This window comes from Lolium rigidum, chromosome 1, assembly GCF_022539505.1.
Source record: "Lolium rigidum isolate FL_2022 chromosome 1, APGP_CSIRO_Lrig_0.1, whole genome shotgun sequence".
In the NCBI taxonomy this organism is placed as follows: Eukaryota; Viridiplantae; Streptophyta; class Magnoliopsida; order Poales; family Poaceae; genus Lolium; species Lolium rigidum.
The window spans coordinates 13,384,500-13,399,702 of NC_061508.1; the positions used below are offsets into that span (position 1 = coordinate 13,384,500).

General features: G+C 46.2%; 2 protein-coding genes across 4 annotated transcripts; one reads left to right on the plus strand and one right to left on the minus strand.

The window, feature by feature from the left end:
* The first annotated feature begins 537 nt into the window (after positions 1–537).
* On the plus strand, positions 538–6,252 carry LOC124684944 (pentatricopeptide repeat-containing protein At1g11290, chloroplastic-like). 3 transcript variants are annotated; one of them, XM_047219203.1, is made up of 2 exons: positions 538–2,865; positions 3,659–6,252. In XM_047219203.1, the coding sequence occupies exon 1, from the start codon at positions 538–540 to the stop codon at positions 2,734–2,736; it is 2,199 nt and encodes a 732-aa protein (XP_047075159.1). In that variant the 3' UTR covers positions 2,737–2,865; positions 3,659–6,252. The 3 variants fall into 3 exon arrangements, with proteins under 3 accessions (XP_047075159.1, XP_047075157.1, XP_047075158.1); XM_047219201.1 differs by lacking the exon at positions 3,659–6,252 and adding an exon at positions 2,990–3,060; XM_047219202.1 differs by lacking the exon at positions 3,659–6,252 and adding an exon at positions 2,990–3,060 and having other exon boundaries at positions 538–2,834.
* On the minus strand, positions 3,402–5,928 carry LOC124684946 (bark storage protein A-like). Its single transcript, XM_047219204.1, has 6 exons — positions 5,621–5,928; positions 4,818–4,885; positions 4,534–4,689; positions 4,181–4,372; positions 3,910–4,083; positions 3,402–3,797 (listed from the first exon to the last, which is right to left on the minus strand). The coding sequence occupies exons 1-6, from the start codon at positions 5,865–5,867 to the stop codon at positions 3,606–3,608; spliced, it is 1,029 nt and encodes a 342-aa protein (XP_047075160.1). The 5' UTR covers positions 5,868–5,928; the 3' UTR covers positions 3,402–3,605.
* Positions 6,253–15,203: the final 8,951 nt, after the last annotated feature.

Consider the following 15,203-nt stretch of genomic DNA (forward strand, 5'->3'; position numbering starts at 1 on the left):
TATGGTACTCTGCTAGGAAAGTTTTGGTTTGCTTTGCGTGGCAGCAGCTTTGCCGGCTAGACAGGTGCGCGGTCTCGGGACCGGCGTGGACGTCGGAGCGGCGGCTCCGAATCTCTTGTGTCTTTGAGTGTCGTCTCTTCTTGCTTGGGCTGAAGTGTCGTCGGCTCGTAGCGTGCGCGGCCTCGGGGCCGGTGTGTTGTGTTTCGGTTGTTTTCCGGTTCTCGCCAGTGTGCGCGATCTCGGGACCGGTGTGGACGTCGGAGCGGCGGCTCCGGGAGCTTTCTTTGAGTGATGCCTCTTGCTAGGGCGGGAGTGTTGTCGGCTCGTGTGGTGCGCGGCCTCGGGACCGGTGTGTGGCGTTTGGGTTGTACGGTTTTTGGTCAGTTTCCCTTATAAATTGGCCAAATTTTCCTCTTTAAGAAAAGGCAGTGCTTCTGCCGGTTGCTCCAAAAAAAAAAAACAATCAAATTTGAGATTCGTGCAAGCGATTTCTGAGCTGCCAAAGAGATAATACACCGGAAGAGGGAGCCAGCGGTGATGCTCTGCTCGGCCTCGCCGCTGCCGTCTCCTCCCGCCGGCGGGACGGCCGCCTCCGACCACCACGCGCGTCTGAGGGCCGCGGCTGCGCGCTCCGACCTTCCGGGCGCGCTCGCCGCGTTCGTCGCCATGTCCTCCTCCGCACCCGCGTCCGCGGCCGGCCCAGTCCTCCGCACGTTCACCTCCCTCCTCAAGCTCTGCGCGGCGCGCTCTGACCTCGCCACGGGCCGCACCGTGCACGCCCAGCTCGCCACGCGCGGGCTCGTGGCGGAGGCCCTCGCGGCGACGGCGCTCGCCAACATGTACGCCAAGTGCCGCCGCCCCGGGGACGCGCGCAGGGTGTTCGACCGGATGCCCGTGCGGGACCGCGTCGCCTGGAACGCGCTCGTCGCGGGGTACGCGCGGAACGGGCTCGCCGGGGCTGCCATGGAGATGGTCGTCAGGATGCAGGAGGAGGACGGGGAGCGGCCTGACTCCGTCACGCTCGTGTCCGTGCTGCCTGCCTGCGCCGACGCCCAGGCACTCGGGGCCTGCCGCGAGGTGCACGCGTTTGCGGTCCGCGGTGGATTCGATGAGTTCGTCAATGTCTCCACTGCGATCCTTGACGTGTACTGCAAGTGCGGGGCGGTTGAGGTGGCGCGGGCGGTCTTCAATCAGATGCCAGTCAAAAACTCCGTGTCCTGGAATGCCATGATTAAGGGGTATGCTGAAAATGGGAATTCCACAGAGGCTCTGGCTCTGTTCAAAAGGATGGTGGGAGAGGGCGTAGAAGTGACTGATGTGTCTATATTGGCAGCATTGCATGCTTGTGGCGAGCTAGGGTTTCTCGATGAGGGGAGGCGCGTCCATGAGCTACTTGTGAGGATTGGGCTTGACTCCAATGTGTCGGTGATGAATGCGCTGATCACCATGTACTGCAAATGCAAGAGGACCGACCTTGCTGCCCAGGTGTTCGATGAGTTGCGCTACAAGACACGCATCTCATGGAATTCCATGATACTCGGGTGCACGCAGAACGGAAGGTCAGATGATGCGGTGAGGCTCTTCTCTAGGATGCAGCTGGAAAATGTGAAACCTGATTCGTTCACTCTTGTCAGTGTCATTCCTGCTCTTGCAGACATTTCAGATCCACTGCAGGCAAGATGGATCCATGGATACTCTATCAGGCTGCACCTGGATCAGGATGTGTATGTTCTCACAGCACTTATTGACATGTACGCAAAATGTGGCCGTGTTGGTATTGCTAGAAATCTCTTCAATTCAGCAAGGGAGAGGCATGTTATCACATGGAATGCAATGATCCATGGGTATGGCTCACATGGTTTTGGCAAGGTCGCAGTTGAGCTGTTTGAAGAGATGAAAAGCACTGGCAGAGTACCCAACGAGACAACCTTCCTGTCGGTCCTCTCAGCGTGCAGCCATGCTGGTTTGGTTGATGAAGGACGGAAATATTTTTCGAGCATGAAGGAGGACTATGGGCTGGAGCCTGGGATGGAGCACTATGGTACCATTGTGGATCTGCTTGGCAGAGCTGGGAAGCTAGATGAAGCATGGTCTTTCATCCAAAAGATGCCTATTGATCCTGGCATTAGTGTTTATGGTGCAATGTTAGGTGCTTGCAAGTTACACAAGAACGTGGAGTTAGCAGAAGAATCAGCCAACAGGATCTTTGAGCTAGGGCCAGAAGAGGGGGTCTACCATGTCCTCCTAGCGAATATTTATGCAAATGCTTCAATGTGGAAGGATGTTGCAAGGGTTAGAACTGCTATGGAGAAGAAAGGCCTCCAAAAGAGTCCCGGATGGAGTATTGTTCAGCTCAAAAATGAGATTCATACGTTCTATTCCGGAAGCACAAATCACCAGCAGGCAAAGGATATATATGCAAGGTTGGCTAAGCTAATAGATGAGATAAAAGCTGTGGGTTATGTGCCAGACACTGATTCTATACATGATGTAGAAGATGATGTCAAGGCACAGTTGCTCAACACCCATAGTGAGAAGCTCGCAATTGCATATGGGCTCATTCGCACAGCCCCTGGTACAACAATTCAGATAAAGAAGAACCTGCGAGTCTGTAATGACTGTCACAATGCAACCAAGTTAATATCTCTAGTGACAGGACGGGAAATTATCATGAGAGATATTCAACGATTTCACCATTTTAAGGACGGTAAATGTTCCTGTGGAGACTACTGGTAGTGAATGTTTGAAGGAAGGCCAAATACGTATTTTGAGATGATAGAACTTCATGCAGCTAATGCAAGTAGGACTGTTAGATCACAGTATCAGAATATCAGGTGAACATAACTAATTGGCACGTATATTAAGGTACTTGCTGAGTTTTATCTGTGGCTCACATCGTGTAACAGTAGCATTCTTTAGAAATGTGTTTCTGTTTCTTCATGTTCAGACTTTTAGAGCTGCCAATTAAATCTGAATGGGCTTGTACCAGGTCTAGCAGATACCTTCTTTATTATCACTACATGGCTCAGATTGTGAAGCACCAGGGAGCTTTAATGATCATCTCACAGAACATACTGTAGATTTCAGCCCGTTTACATTGGTACTGTACACGTTTCAAGACCTTCATAAAATAGTGCACATGGAAGCTGTTGACCATAGCAACCACTGCTATTATATTCTCATTTGGGATTAGATGATGAGGTTTATCTGTTGATAACTAAATAAATTACTTATGTTTTACAATTTTGTGTACTTCAGAATCGTGAGATGAGTATGTAACCAAATCTGGTATTCTGTGATGAAATCAAGTATGTGACAAAATCTGGTCTTTTGTAATGAAAGTCAACAACTGTAACAATATTCTGTGTTTTTTTTTGTTTGAAAAATTATTTTATGCACCATTTTGTTCCAGAACTATTCCCAATTCAATTAAAAGTGGATCCACATTGGATGCTTACGATTGAGTATACATTGAACTCTAATTCTTCTATTCGAATGTTACGCATAATTTCAAGCGAAGGATCGCTTCTCACTCTGAATGTAGTATACATGCACTGTTTAAAATTACATTGCAGATCTGATCAGTGAGCATGGCAGTCTTTGTTTCAGTTATTAGAACTTTGTATTGATGGTGTTGACTTCTGCCTGCCAATTGTAGCGATGAACTCGATTGCCATTTTAAGTGCATTAATAGATGCGAGGTTCATCAGGCTTGTTGATGACCACGTTGGTTCCCCTCCAGCCAGATCAGACACTCCCCGGAAAACAATCACAGGTACGCCAGGAGATGTTGCTGTCTGTTGAAATAGTGAGTAGGTTCTCTTAGTGATATTTTAAAAAATTTGATTGAACTGAAATGTTGGCAGATATTTGAGTTAAAACTACTAGAGAAAAAATATAGAACTTCACCATCACAACAGATGCGCTCTCCTCATCTATTGTTGATACCCCAAATTCTCTGAAAAGAAAATTCCGATATTCTGCATTATCAAGAAACATGTCGGCTGATGCTCCTTTTAGCCCATGAACCACTTGTGGGGTTTTTGGTAAGCAGAAAGTGTCATTGCATCTTTCAAGGTTGACCTAGAGAAATTCACAAGTAGTACAAGTTTTAGGCTGTACTTCGCTATGCATAAGCCTGTATTTTGCTATACTGCTGAAATATAGTGTAATCTCTTACCTTGAGTCCTTCTGCTATTTTGAACCATGCTGAATCTACAGGTAACCAAAAAACTTCTTCCATGGGCTTACCAACAGAGTATAGCTCTTCATTTCTGTATTTCAGAGACCCTAGTAGGTTATCTCCTCCATTCGGGACGTTAAATTGTGCAAAGCTTAGTTCTGTTGATGATTCTTTTAATGATTTGAACCTCTGAAAAATCAAAATCAGAATACCATTGGTCTTGTTAAGTAGTGACTTCAGAGTGTCAGATGGTGAAAAATGAACAGATTGCAGTTGCTTTGATCTGTATCTGCACTCACCAGCATTACATCTGAAATTAGGAGTAGAAGCTATATACAGTAGGAGATTACCTTCCATGTCCAAGCGCCCGTATAAGCAACTAACTTGGGCACACTGACATCGCCAAATGACATTGAATCATTAGAGCTTCCTGCTGTTCCATAATGGACAATACCAGACACACTAAAGATATCGAGGAGAGTTTGTACGGTGACAGCTGCATTCAACTGGAAGAACATTAATTTAGTGCCTAGAAGTAATGTATTGATTACTTATGATAAATCTAAAGGAGCTCCTCCATATGGTAGAAGTAATGATAATACATAATAGCAATGCAGAAGTTATGGTTTAGTACCCTGCGCTGTCCTGTCAGGGCATATACAACATTCACACCTCGAATACTGCCGATGTGAAACCTTCGCCCTGAAATACTATGAGGTGAGACTGTATTCTGACACCATTAGAAGCTAAATACATCTACAAACTACAGACCTGTTCCGAACATTATGTCATTATGAATGTGGATGAGAGATCAGCCTAGCAGCAGGATATCAAGATCAATAACATGTCATAAAAAAATACTATAGTACAGCAGGATACTTGGTTTACAATTTTATCTTTCGTTCTGACCATCTCTTTTTGACATATTTTCCTGTGGTTTGCTACATTCTTTTGGTATATGACATATAATTTAGCTTTCTGGAACTCTTTGTAAGAATTTATCCAGCAGCTATTAGTTACTATGTGGAAAAGCTAATGTTGGAAGGGAGTTCACGTCTTAACTTTAGTGCAGATCATACAAATCTCGAGAGAGTAAGTTTTCACATATATACACAGCTTCAGTATCTCTAAAATTTGTATTGTTCTACCCGCCAATTTTTTTTTTTTTTTTTTTGTATTGTTCTCCCTTCAGTGTTGATATACTTGGTACCCACCCAAGAAGACATCACATTCTTAGTTGTATATGAAGTTTTATCTTCTCATAATGGCTTCTCTGCTGGAATGCTGGGTTCAGTTAGCAGCAGTTTTGCACTCACTGCTAGTAGCTGTTTGGAAACGCATAAGAAAGTCAACTAGGAACAATCAAGCTCACCCAGTCTCCATATGCTAAATCTACAGGTCAGCACTTCGGATCAGAAACGGGAGGCTGAGACTCACCGTAGAGGTCAACGAAGGGCTGGACACTCCAAGGACTGAAGTAGCCAGAAGCCTGGAGCGCAGTATCCTCGTCGATGTAGGACATGACGAGGCCGATGGACGGGCCACGGCGGTTCGCCCTGTCGACCTGCCACCGCACCCGGTCCATCCCTGGCAGTGCCGGCAGGGCCATCGACGATCCCGCCAGCTGCAAGAAGCAGAGCAGCAGGACCGGCGCCATTTTCAGGCTGGGGAGCTCCATGGCCATTCCTGGAACGGACTGGGAGCGAGCAAGCACGCTTAAATGTGCTCCGTTGGGACTAGTTGCTGATCTGGTTGGTGGAAAGCGTGGTCAGCATGCTCCATTATAATACTCGGGTGATTGGAGAAGATGTCCCTCTCAAGTATTCGGGTCGTTGACGAAAACCACGTTTTACATGGTGCACTTGGATTTGGATGGAGTCTTTGTAGCAGAATCATGGCGAAACAAAGAACAATTTCCTGTTCCAAATATTGGAATGGCAACATTTTCGAGTTGTTGATTACAGAAATTACTTAATTTGAGTATTTGCATAACATAGGTAGCGACGGTAGCGTAGAAAAGGTTCTGACAAAATTTACATGTGTTTACCATCTTAATTGGGGCTAACCTCATGTTATTCCGTTGACGCGTACATGTAGCATCTTTGCCATCGATCACAGTGTTCAAATGTAATTGTTTTCACATTGGATCCTACTATAAAATCCTAAGATTACGAGAAGATCAACCTCTCTCCTCTCCATCGATCAATCTCGTCCACGCTTTTGTGCGCATGAAAATCTAAGAATACCAAGCCTCTGCTCCAATGGTGTTTGTGCCACCCTCGAGGGAGTACAGTTTCTATGAGCAAGGTATGTCCTTCTACGTGGCCTTCAGCTTCCATGCAGCGAGGGTGGAAAGGTGGATTTGCTGGGTGAAGGAGCAGTACCTCGACACCGCTCCAAAAAAGTGTGTTGGCATAGACTATGAGTACACCTTCTTAAAGCCAGATAACCAGGTAACCAGAAGAAGCTTCCAGTGCAAAAGAGGTATCGTGCCGCCATCCTCCAACTCTACGTCACCAGCAAGGTCTTTATCTTCTAGATTGTGCATGTTGATGCAGTGATGGAGGCCCAATAGGTAATAGAGGTGAAAGTCAGGAACATTTCCACTCCATCATTTCCTAGGCGATTGCGGCGACAACAACCTCCCTCCACTTGCCACTCCGGCGGCAGGAACCTCGTTCCTCCGTTCCCCCCTAGTAATTAGGCCTTTTCTGCTATGGCGTGTCGTTGGAGTGGTGGGAGTGGCGCCTGAGCAATAAATATGCTGAAACTCTACTCTCACACCGGCGGCGACCTTCATGGTGGTGTCTCGGATTTGATGGCAATGTGTGCTTGTCAATCCTTTAGATCGACAACTAGGTCTAATCGTCGTTCTATAGGTCTGGCGAGATTAGTTTCTCGACGTCTTGCTAGCGTTCATCATTATCCACGGCGGCGTTGGGTCCGGGAAACCCTTTAGGGGTTTATCTGCAAAGTTTTTAGGAAAGCTGTTTTTCATGGTCTGTTTTTTAGCTTCAAGTTTGTTTATTCATGGTAAATTTATTTTCTATTAATAAAATCAGTGCTTGCTCTCTATAAAAAAAAAGTCATTTTTCCTGCATTGTTTTTGCTAACACTTATGTAGGAGAGGAAGATGCTGAACATTGTGACTCTGATGTCTGAACCACAGCAGGCAAAGCTGTGTAAAAAACACAAAAGAAATTCCTACGAAAAGATTCGGCTAAAATTAATTTAGCGAAACTACCAGAGCAAGACAGGCCAAAGCCCAAATTAAGGCAATGTGTGTTGTTAGATGTATATATCTGTCTATTGTAGTTTCCTCATATGTTAGGGGGCTTTCTGCATATGTGCACCTGTACATGTATTATATATTGTGGCCTTTGGCCCCCTGATAATACAACAAGCATATTACTCTAACATGGTATCAGAGCAAAATTGATTCTCTAGTCCCGGCCCGACGTTGCTTGTCCGTCGTCCGTCCTCTGGCCGATCTTCTCCCTGGCCGATCTCCTCCGTGGTCTGCTCGCCCGATCTGGTTGATCTGGTTGATCACCTCCGCTCGGTGCGCCGATTCGCCCCGATTCGCGGCCCGCCTCGCCCCCGCTCGGTGCGCCGATTCGCCTCTGCGCCGATTCGCCTCGATCTCCTCGATCTCTCCCGATTCGCCCTTCAGCGCCAGGACTTCGCCGGGATCCCGCCCGACTTAGCTGCGCTTCGATCCGCCCAAGCCGCCCGACTTCTTCTGTGCTTCGATCCGCCAGGACGCTCTGCTCTTCGGTCTACTTGGAATTCGCTGGGAGCCTGCCCGCCCGCTCTGCTCTTTGGCCCGCTCTGCTCTCCCTGTGCTTCGATCCGCCCAGGCGCCGCCCGCCTGCTCTGCTCTTTGGCCTGATTTGTTCCGTCTGCAGTTGACTTAGTTCCAAAAAAAAAAAAAAAAAAAAAAATCAACGGATTCAGGCGAGAGTCACAAAGGTGACCAAGACGATGATGCCACTGCTGAAAAGAGCCGGTAACAGAGGCAACAACCGGAGGAGAACTGGCAGATGAAGTGGCAGCGGAAGGAACACAAAGCCAGTCTAACTCCCAAAGCCCCGGAGGCCGACGGCTACGAGGGCCAGCTCCAACCAGGGCACTGTGTGCGACGATCCTGAACCGCACAAGACTCGGCGTCAAGAATGACGCGACAACCGGAATCGGTGAGCTGGCTAGCGAGAGAAAAGGTTCATCTGAAGGCGAGGAACATGAGAAACATCGGGGACGAGAGAAAGAGGGAGTAGAAAGGGTGCCTGTACTAGAAACGAGGAATAGAGGTACCATCGGCCGTGACAACACGGACAGGGAGAAATAAGAGACCGAAGAGCGAGACGGAATAGAAGACTCGGAGGTCATATGAAAGGAAGCTCCGGAATCCGAGATACCACGGGGACGTACCGATCTGTGTAGAAAGTGGTGGTCGCGCGGTGCCGAAGAGCCGATCCACGGAACCAGCGGCGCCGGCGAGGAAGAGTCCGTAGTAGCGAGCGGACCACGAAGACCCCGAGAATGTCCCGATCGAGAGAGTGCAAGCTGCAGAAGATCCTGAAGAGCCAGCCTGCTGACGATCCTGGAACTGCTGACGTAAACTGGGATCCCGCGTCCAGCAGGTGGAGGAAGTGTGGCCAACCTTGCCACAGTAGGTGCAATGAGGACGAGGGATCTTGTTTCTCCCCCTTCTGGTGTTCGTCCCATCACGTGTAAGTGGGTCTATAAAATCAAGACTCGCTCTGATGGATCTCTTGAGCGCTATAAAGCGCGTCTTGTGGCTCGTGGTTTTCAGCAGGAGCATGGCCGTGACTATGATGAGACTTTTGCCCCTGTGGCTCATATGACTACTGTGCGTACCCTTCTTGCTGTTGCTTCTGTTCGCCACTGTCCGTCTCCCGACTTGATGTTCGGAATGCTTTTCTTAATGGTGAGTTGAGTGAGGAGGTTTACATGCAGCCTCCTCCCGGGTATTCTGTTCCCGATGGGATGGTTTGTCGTCTTCGACGTTCTCTCTATGGTCTCAAACAGGCCCCTCGTGCCTGGTTTGAGCGCTTCGCCTACCGTCGTGACTCGCTGCTTGGTTTCTCTCCTAGTCTTCATGATCCAGCACTTTTCGTTCACACTTCTCCTCGTGGACGTACTCTTCTTCTTCTCTATGTTGATGATATGATCATTACTGGTGATGATCCTGAGTATATTGCCTTTGTCAAGGCTCGTCTTCGTGATCAGTTTCTTATGACTGATCTTGGTCCTCTTCGCTATTTTCTTGGCATTGAGGTTTCCTCCACTTCTGATGGTTTTTCTATCTCTCAAGAAAAGTACATTCAGGATCTTCTTGCTCGTGCTTGCTCTTGGGGATGAGCGCACGGTTGATACTCCTATGGAGCTTAATGTTAAGCTTCGTCCTATCGATGGTGATCCTCTTCCCGATCCCACCCTTTATCGCCATCTTGTTGGGAGTCTTGTTTATCTTGCTTGTCACTCGTCCCGATATTTCTTATCCTGTTCATATTCGAGTCGGTTTGTCTCAGCTCCTACCACTGTTCACTATAGTCATCTTCTCCGTGTTCTTCGTTATCTTCGCGGCACGATCACTCGTCGCCTTTTCTTTCCCCGTTCCAGCTCTCTCCGGCTCCGAGTGCTATTCGGATGCTACATGGGCGAGTGATCCTACGGATCGTCGTTCGCTTCGCTTACTTGTGTGTTTCTTGGTGGTTCGCTTGTTGCTTGGAAGACGAAGAAACAGGTCGCAGTTTCCCGTTCGAGTGTTGAGGCTGAGTTGCGGGCTATGGCTTTGTTGATTGCTGAGGTGACTTGGTTACGGTGGTTGCTTGCAGATTTTGGGGTCTCGTTACGACACCCACTCCACTTTTGTCCGACGAGTACAGGTGCTATCGGTATTGCACGTGATCCGGTCAAGCATGAGCTGACCAAGCATATCGGTGTTGATGCTTTTTACACACGTGCACGAGGTACGGGATGATGTTGTTGCGGTTCATTATGTGCCTTCAGATTTGCAGTTGGCGGATTTCTTTACGAAGGCACAGACTCGAGTGCAGCATGATTTCTTACTCTCCAAACTCAGTGTTGTCGATCCACCATGAGTTTGAGGGGGGGTGTTAGATGTATATATCTGTCTATTGTAGTTTCCCCATATGTTAGGGGGCTTTCTGCATATGTGCACCTGTACATGTACTATATATTGTGGCCTTTGGCCCCCTGATAATACAACAAGCATATTACTCTAACATGTGTAACCCATGCCGCCGCCGACCAAGGAACAGATAGAGAACAGGACGAAAGTCCCAGCAAGGATTAATGCAGCCTACCCTTCGTCTCCAGGTAAGGGACTCATGGCAGTTCGGCATTGGCCCCCTCCTTCACGGCCACGTCCCGGTCCAATGCCTCAGTACTTTGGAGGATTTTCTTAAGACTCCGTGTCCAAAGATCTCATCCACCGATACGCCGGACACATGCTTATCTTGTGATTACACGAAGCCACAGGGCACGATGCTTTGGTACCAGATGGTTCGCAGGAGTACGCCGCAGCGATGACAGAAACAGTGTCCGGCAAGCATGATCATGTCGCCATGCTCCGGTGCGTAGCAAGTTGGATACCATAGCCATGGCCGTTAGAAGAATCTGATGGTGGTAGACGGCATGGTGTTTCGCCGGCCGTCTCAGCGCATAGTACCGCGACGTTGAGAACCTGTGAGCGTCTATTTCCTGGCGTCTCCTATTCCCAACTCTCAAGGTAATTTGCCTTCTACTTCCTCTTCTTCTTTTTTTCCTCGCACCATTTTTCGCTAACGGTTGGTGTATAAGAGGAAGGGGCTAAACTTCAGTGATTCGCAAGCATGAAGGGAACGCACTGCATATCAGCAGTTTTATATGAATTTGTTTTTCATTCATTGTTTCTGTTCATGGTTGGTACAGAAGGGTTATTAAACGATCGTGAAGCATATGCAGGCAATACTCGTGGACGGTTGTTATATATAATCGCGCAAACTGTGGTTACTAAAATGATTTCGCTTGATCAATTGAATGACATATTCTTGCACGGAAAAATGACATCCCGATGTGGTTGTTCTACATCATTAAGATATGATATACTATAATATGCACCATTAATATAGATTCACTCAGCCGTTAGATGTGACACTCATTTATAAAATAGATATGTATATATAGTGCTATTATTTATTTTTGTGATTGTCCTCTTAGCTTTGGATTACATGGGTTTTTGTCCAAAAGGGGAAAACCTTGCATCTGCATCGATTGCTGCTTACCCAAAAAAAATTGAGTCACTTAAGTGACTCTCCATTATCTCCGTTTCACTTTGGTTTTCGAGTAATAATTACGATGATGTATTTCTCTGCATTGGATTTCGCCATAAAAAAAAAGAGAAAGTGGTGTCACGATCGTGGGGATCAAATGGATGGTTCAGGAAAGCTTTTGTTTTCACGGAAAGCATCTAGCGTCGGTGTTTTTTTTTTCATTCATTAAGAGGAGTAAACGAGTACAAGTGAGTTGGAAAGAAAAAAAATAGAAGTAGGGAGAAACTAAACCTCTCCAACAGAAAAGAGGCAAGAACGAGATCAACACACACCACATGACTACACAAGGGGAAGAGGGTTACAAGGTCGACATCAAGGTCTTGACCAATCGGCAAAGACATCGGCGGGCTTCAACTTCATCTTCATCTAACTAGCAAAGACATCGGCGGGCTTCAACTTCATCTTCATCTAACTACACAAGAAAATCTTGAGAGATTTGAATGAGATTAAAACTCAAGAGAATTTGCATAATGAAAATTATTCAAATTTGATGCAATTTTTTGCTCAAATGCAAACTAAATGCATGCAATGCTCATGATCACTCTTTTATTCCATTAAAACAAGGTTGGGATGTTACAGATGGTCTCCAGTCGACGTGCCACTGCGATATGTGTCGCTGTTTGCAGCGGGGGCGTTTTCATCTACTCTTAGAGCCTCGTTGGCAATGATGCTTCTTTTGAAGTGGAATGGTGGAGGCTCGGCGCTTTTTCGAACGTGTGTGTAGGCGGCGTTGTAGTTTGGCGGCGGCTGCTAGTTTCAAGAAACCCTTTAGGGGTTTTATCTGCAATTTTTTTAGGAAAGCTGTTTTTCATGGTCTGTTTTTTAGTTTCAACTTTGTTTATTCATGGTAACTTAATTTTCTGTTAATAAAATCAGTGCTTGCTCTCTGTAAAAAAAGAGTCATTTTTCCTGCAATGTTTTTGCTAACACTTAGTTAGTGTACGAGAGGAAGATGCTGAACGTCCGAGGCAAAGCTGGGTAAAACACAAGAAAAAATTCATACGAAAAGATTCGGCCAAAATTAATCTTTAATCTTTAACTACTAATAAAGCAAGTAAGGTTTCTTCCCAGATTTTCGTCCATTTTAGACATGCCCCTATTTATCTGACGAAATTACGGACAATGCCACCGCTTAAAAGTAAGGTAATTGTTGGCTCCAATCTCTCCATCGCGCCGCAGAGGGCCATACCTGCATAAAGCAATGGGCCGCAAGCGGTCTATTCGTCCCGTCCAAATGCTGCATCAGCCCTGACATAGCCCTGACATGCTAAAATATTTTGTGTTTAATAGTCCCACCTCGCTCCATCGCAACGAAATCAGCCGATTTATATACGTCAACTTTCCTGAAATTAACAAGCCACCTCACTAAGATTAGATTAAGAAGGAAATTAAGACAATGGTCTATCATGGAAGCAGAGGATGGTGAGAGATGGAAAACAACAGAAACGAAATCAGAGCGGAGAACGAAGGAGCGCGTGCGGTTGTTCTCAGAGGGCCGCCCTTGTGTAGCAGGACGGCGGTGTGTGGTGGTGGCCGGAAGGAGCGGCTCTCGGGTAGTCCGGGTTGAGATGAGGAAGGAGCGGACATGAGACTTGATCGCGTTTACAAATTGGAGGCAGGGGTGTGTTTGTTAAACTGACGGGGGTGTGATGGGGTGGTCTGACGTGGGTCGAAGGACGTGCTGGCCAGCTAGGGGCTTAACGCGGCGATGGGCTTCAGTTCTGCACATTGCCAATTTAACCCAACTAGTTGAATGCCCGTGCTTCGCCACGGCTAAAAAAAACTTATCCAACTAAAAAAAAAATCCAATTGGTAGAACAAAATTTATAAGAATAGAACTAAAAGACTTAATTAGAAGATCGAACATTTCATTATTTGTACTATTAAAGTGAAATCCATGATTTAGTTAGCGGTGAAAAAGTTTGGTGAAGCTCACCACCGGCAATAGCTGCCTTCTAGGCGGAAGGCCTTGGTTTCCAGCTAGCAATAACAATCTTGGAAGCGCTTTATCTCCAACATCTCTGCTTCTTCTCCGACAATGATATTTTGGTGAAAGCAGCTGCAAGAATCATCTAGAGAAACCAGTTTGAAGCCAGCAAAGTTTATGTGAACTTCAAAGCACACCATCAAGGTAAGTTAGCCCTTAAGTTACAGGGTAGATCGTCAAACTATTAGAGCTATTTTATACAATCTCAAAAATCACTTGTTTTTTGTCGTGTACTGAAAAATATTTCCAAACTAATAAAAAATGTTTTTTAAATAAATACATTAAGAAGTTTCAATTCACAATGCTACATATCAGCACAGCGAGAGGGTACAAAACAAGTATGAAAATTGTTTCTTCATTCAGTCACCGACCTTCAGCGGCACGTCGTAGAATCAATTGGTGTATCTTATTTACCTACTAAAACAGACCATCCGAGCAGATTTTATTTCCTAATTACTTGAACTGCTCACTCACAATTCGGTTGCAAACTAACTAAGAGCATCCACAATGCATAGCTTATTAAGGCGTTTAAGAAATAAAAATAAATCAAAAAAAGGTAGTGAAGCGGTGGTAGATGACAATGGAATATTATTTGCGACCCTAACTGAACTCGGTAACGTCTCAAATTTGCTCAACTGTTAGCCACAAAATCAAGTAGTACTGGGCAAATCCTTTTCTTTTCTTTTTTGCATCGGGTGCTCGATCGGGATCGAAGCCACAAACCGCTGATACATCTCTAGGTAGCAAAATGTTGTCCTCCGTGGATTAAATTGTAGTTCATGTGGTGTAGTTATCGCAAGTATAACCAACTTCCATGGTAGCATTCTACGAAATAATTTCTTAAGAAACAAATAAAATGCAGTAACACATCAATGATGATCAAGAATTCATCAGGCTACAATGAATCATGAACTGCTAGGATAGTCAGAATAAAGTTTTTTCATCCAACTGAATTATTGGCCAATGGAGACAATATATGGCTATTTGTTGTTATTTCACTTCAACCAAACCTCATGTCAATTCTTTTGTAATAGGGTCGGGTCAGCCGAAAAAAAAATAGGTACTAATAACGGTGAAAGGCAAAGGGAAACTGCAGTGAGAGTGAGAGATGAGCTGATGCATCTTCATCTCTAAAAATAATAGAACGTGAATTTAATTAGCAAGTCGATGAGTGGATTTAGCAGCTGCAAGCTTTCCTAGTGGTAGGATCGGAAGCCACTAACCACAGGCCAATCCACGTCAGCTGTTACAAACCAAAAAAAAAACTCCCAAACGAGATCAAAATTAGAGATTGTACAAAGGGATCAACTGATAGAGCCACAGACCAGCAAGATGGCATTTGTCACAGGGAATCACAACTGCATGCATGGGAAGAGCCAGGGATCAATGATTTCGTGATCGACATTAGCAATCCAATTAATCTCAGTCGGGGCAACGATCCTGGTCGTGTTGCTGCGTCCACCTCGGTAGTGTTGACTGCTCCAGGGCACTGCATCGGCGGCTTACGGACCGTATGATACGGTGGCATCAGCGGCCTCCGGCATCATGATCCTGGTCGGTGAAATGAATCAATGGCATCGGCGGCAACGCTCTTGCAGCTGGCGTGCATAAGTGCATGAGAGGGAAGGATACGCAATGATATTTGCGATTCAGTTTTTGCCTATAGGGTAGC

Excerpts from the sequence above, each read along its gene's own strand:
- LOC124684944 (XM_047219203.1), top strand. The coding sequence starts at position 538 with ATGCTCTGCTCGGCCTCGCCGCTGCCGTCTCCTCCCGCCGGCGGGACG.
- LOC124684946 (XM_047219204.1), bottom strand. The coding sequence starts at position 5,867 with ATGGCCATGGAGCTCCCCAGCCTGAAAATGGCGCCGGTCCTGCTGCTC. Across the intron at positions 4,886-5,620 it reads GCCCTTCGTTGACCTCTACG|GGCGAAGGTTTCACATCGGC; the intron begins GTGAGTCTCAGC and ends ATAGTATTTCAG. Across the intron at positions 4,084-4,180 it reads AAATAGCAGAAGGACTCAAG|GTCAACCTTGAAAGATGCAA; the intron begins GTAAGAGATTAC and ends GAATTTCTCTAG.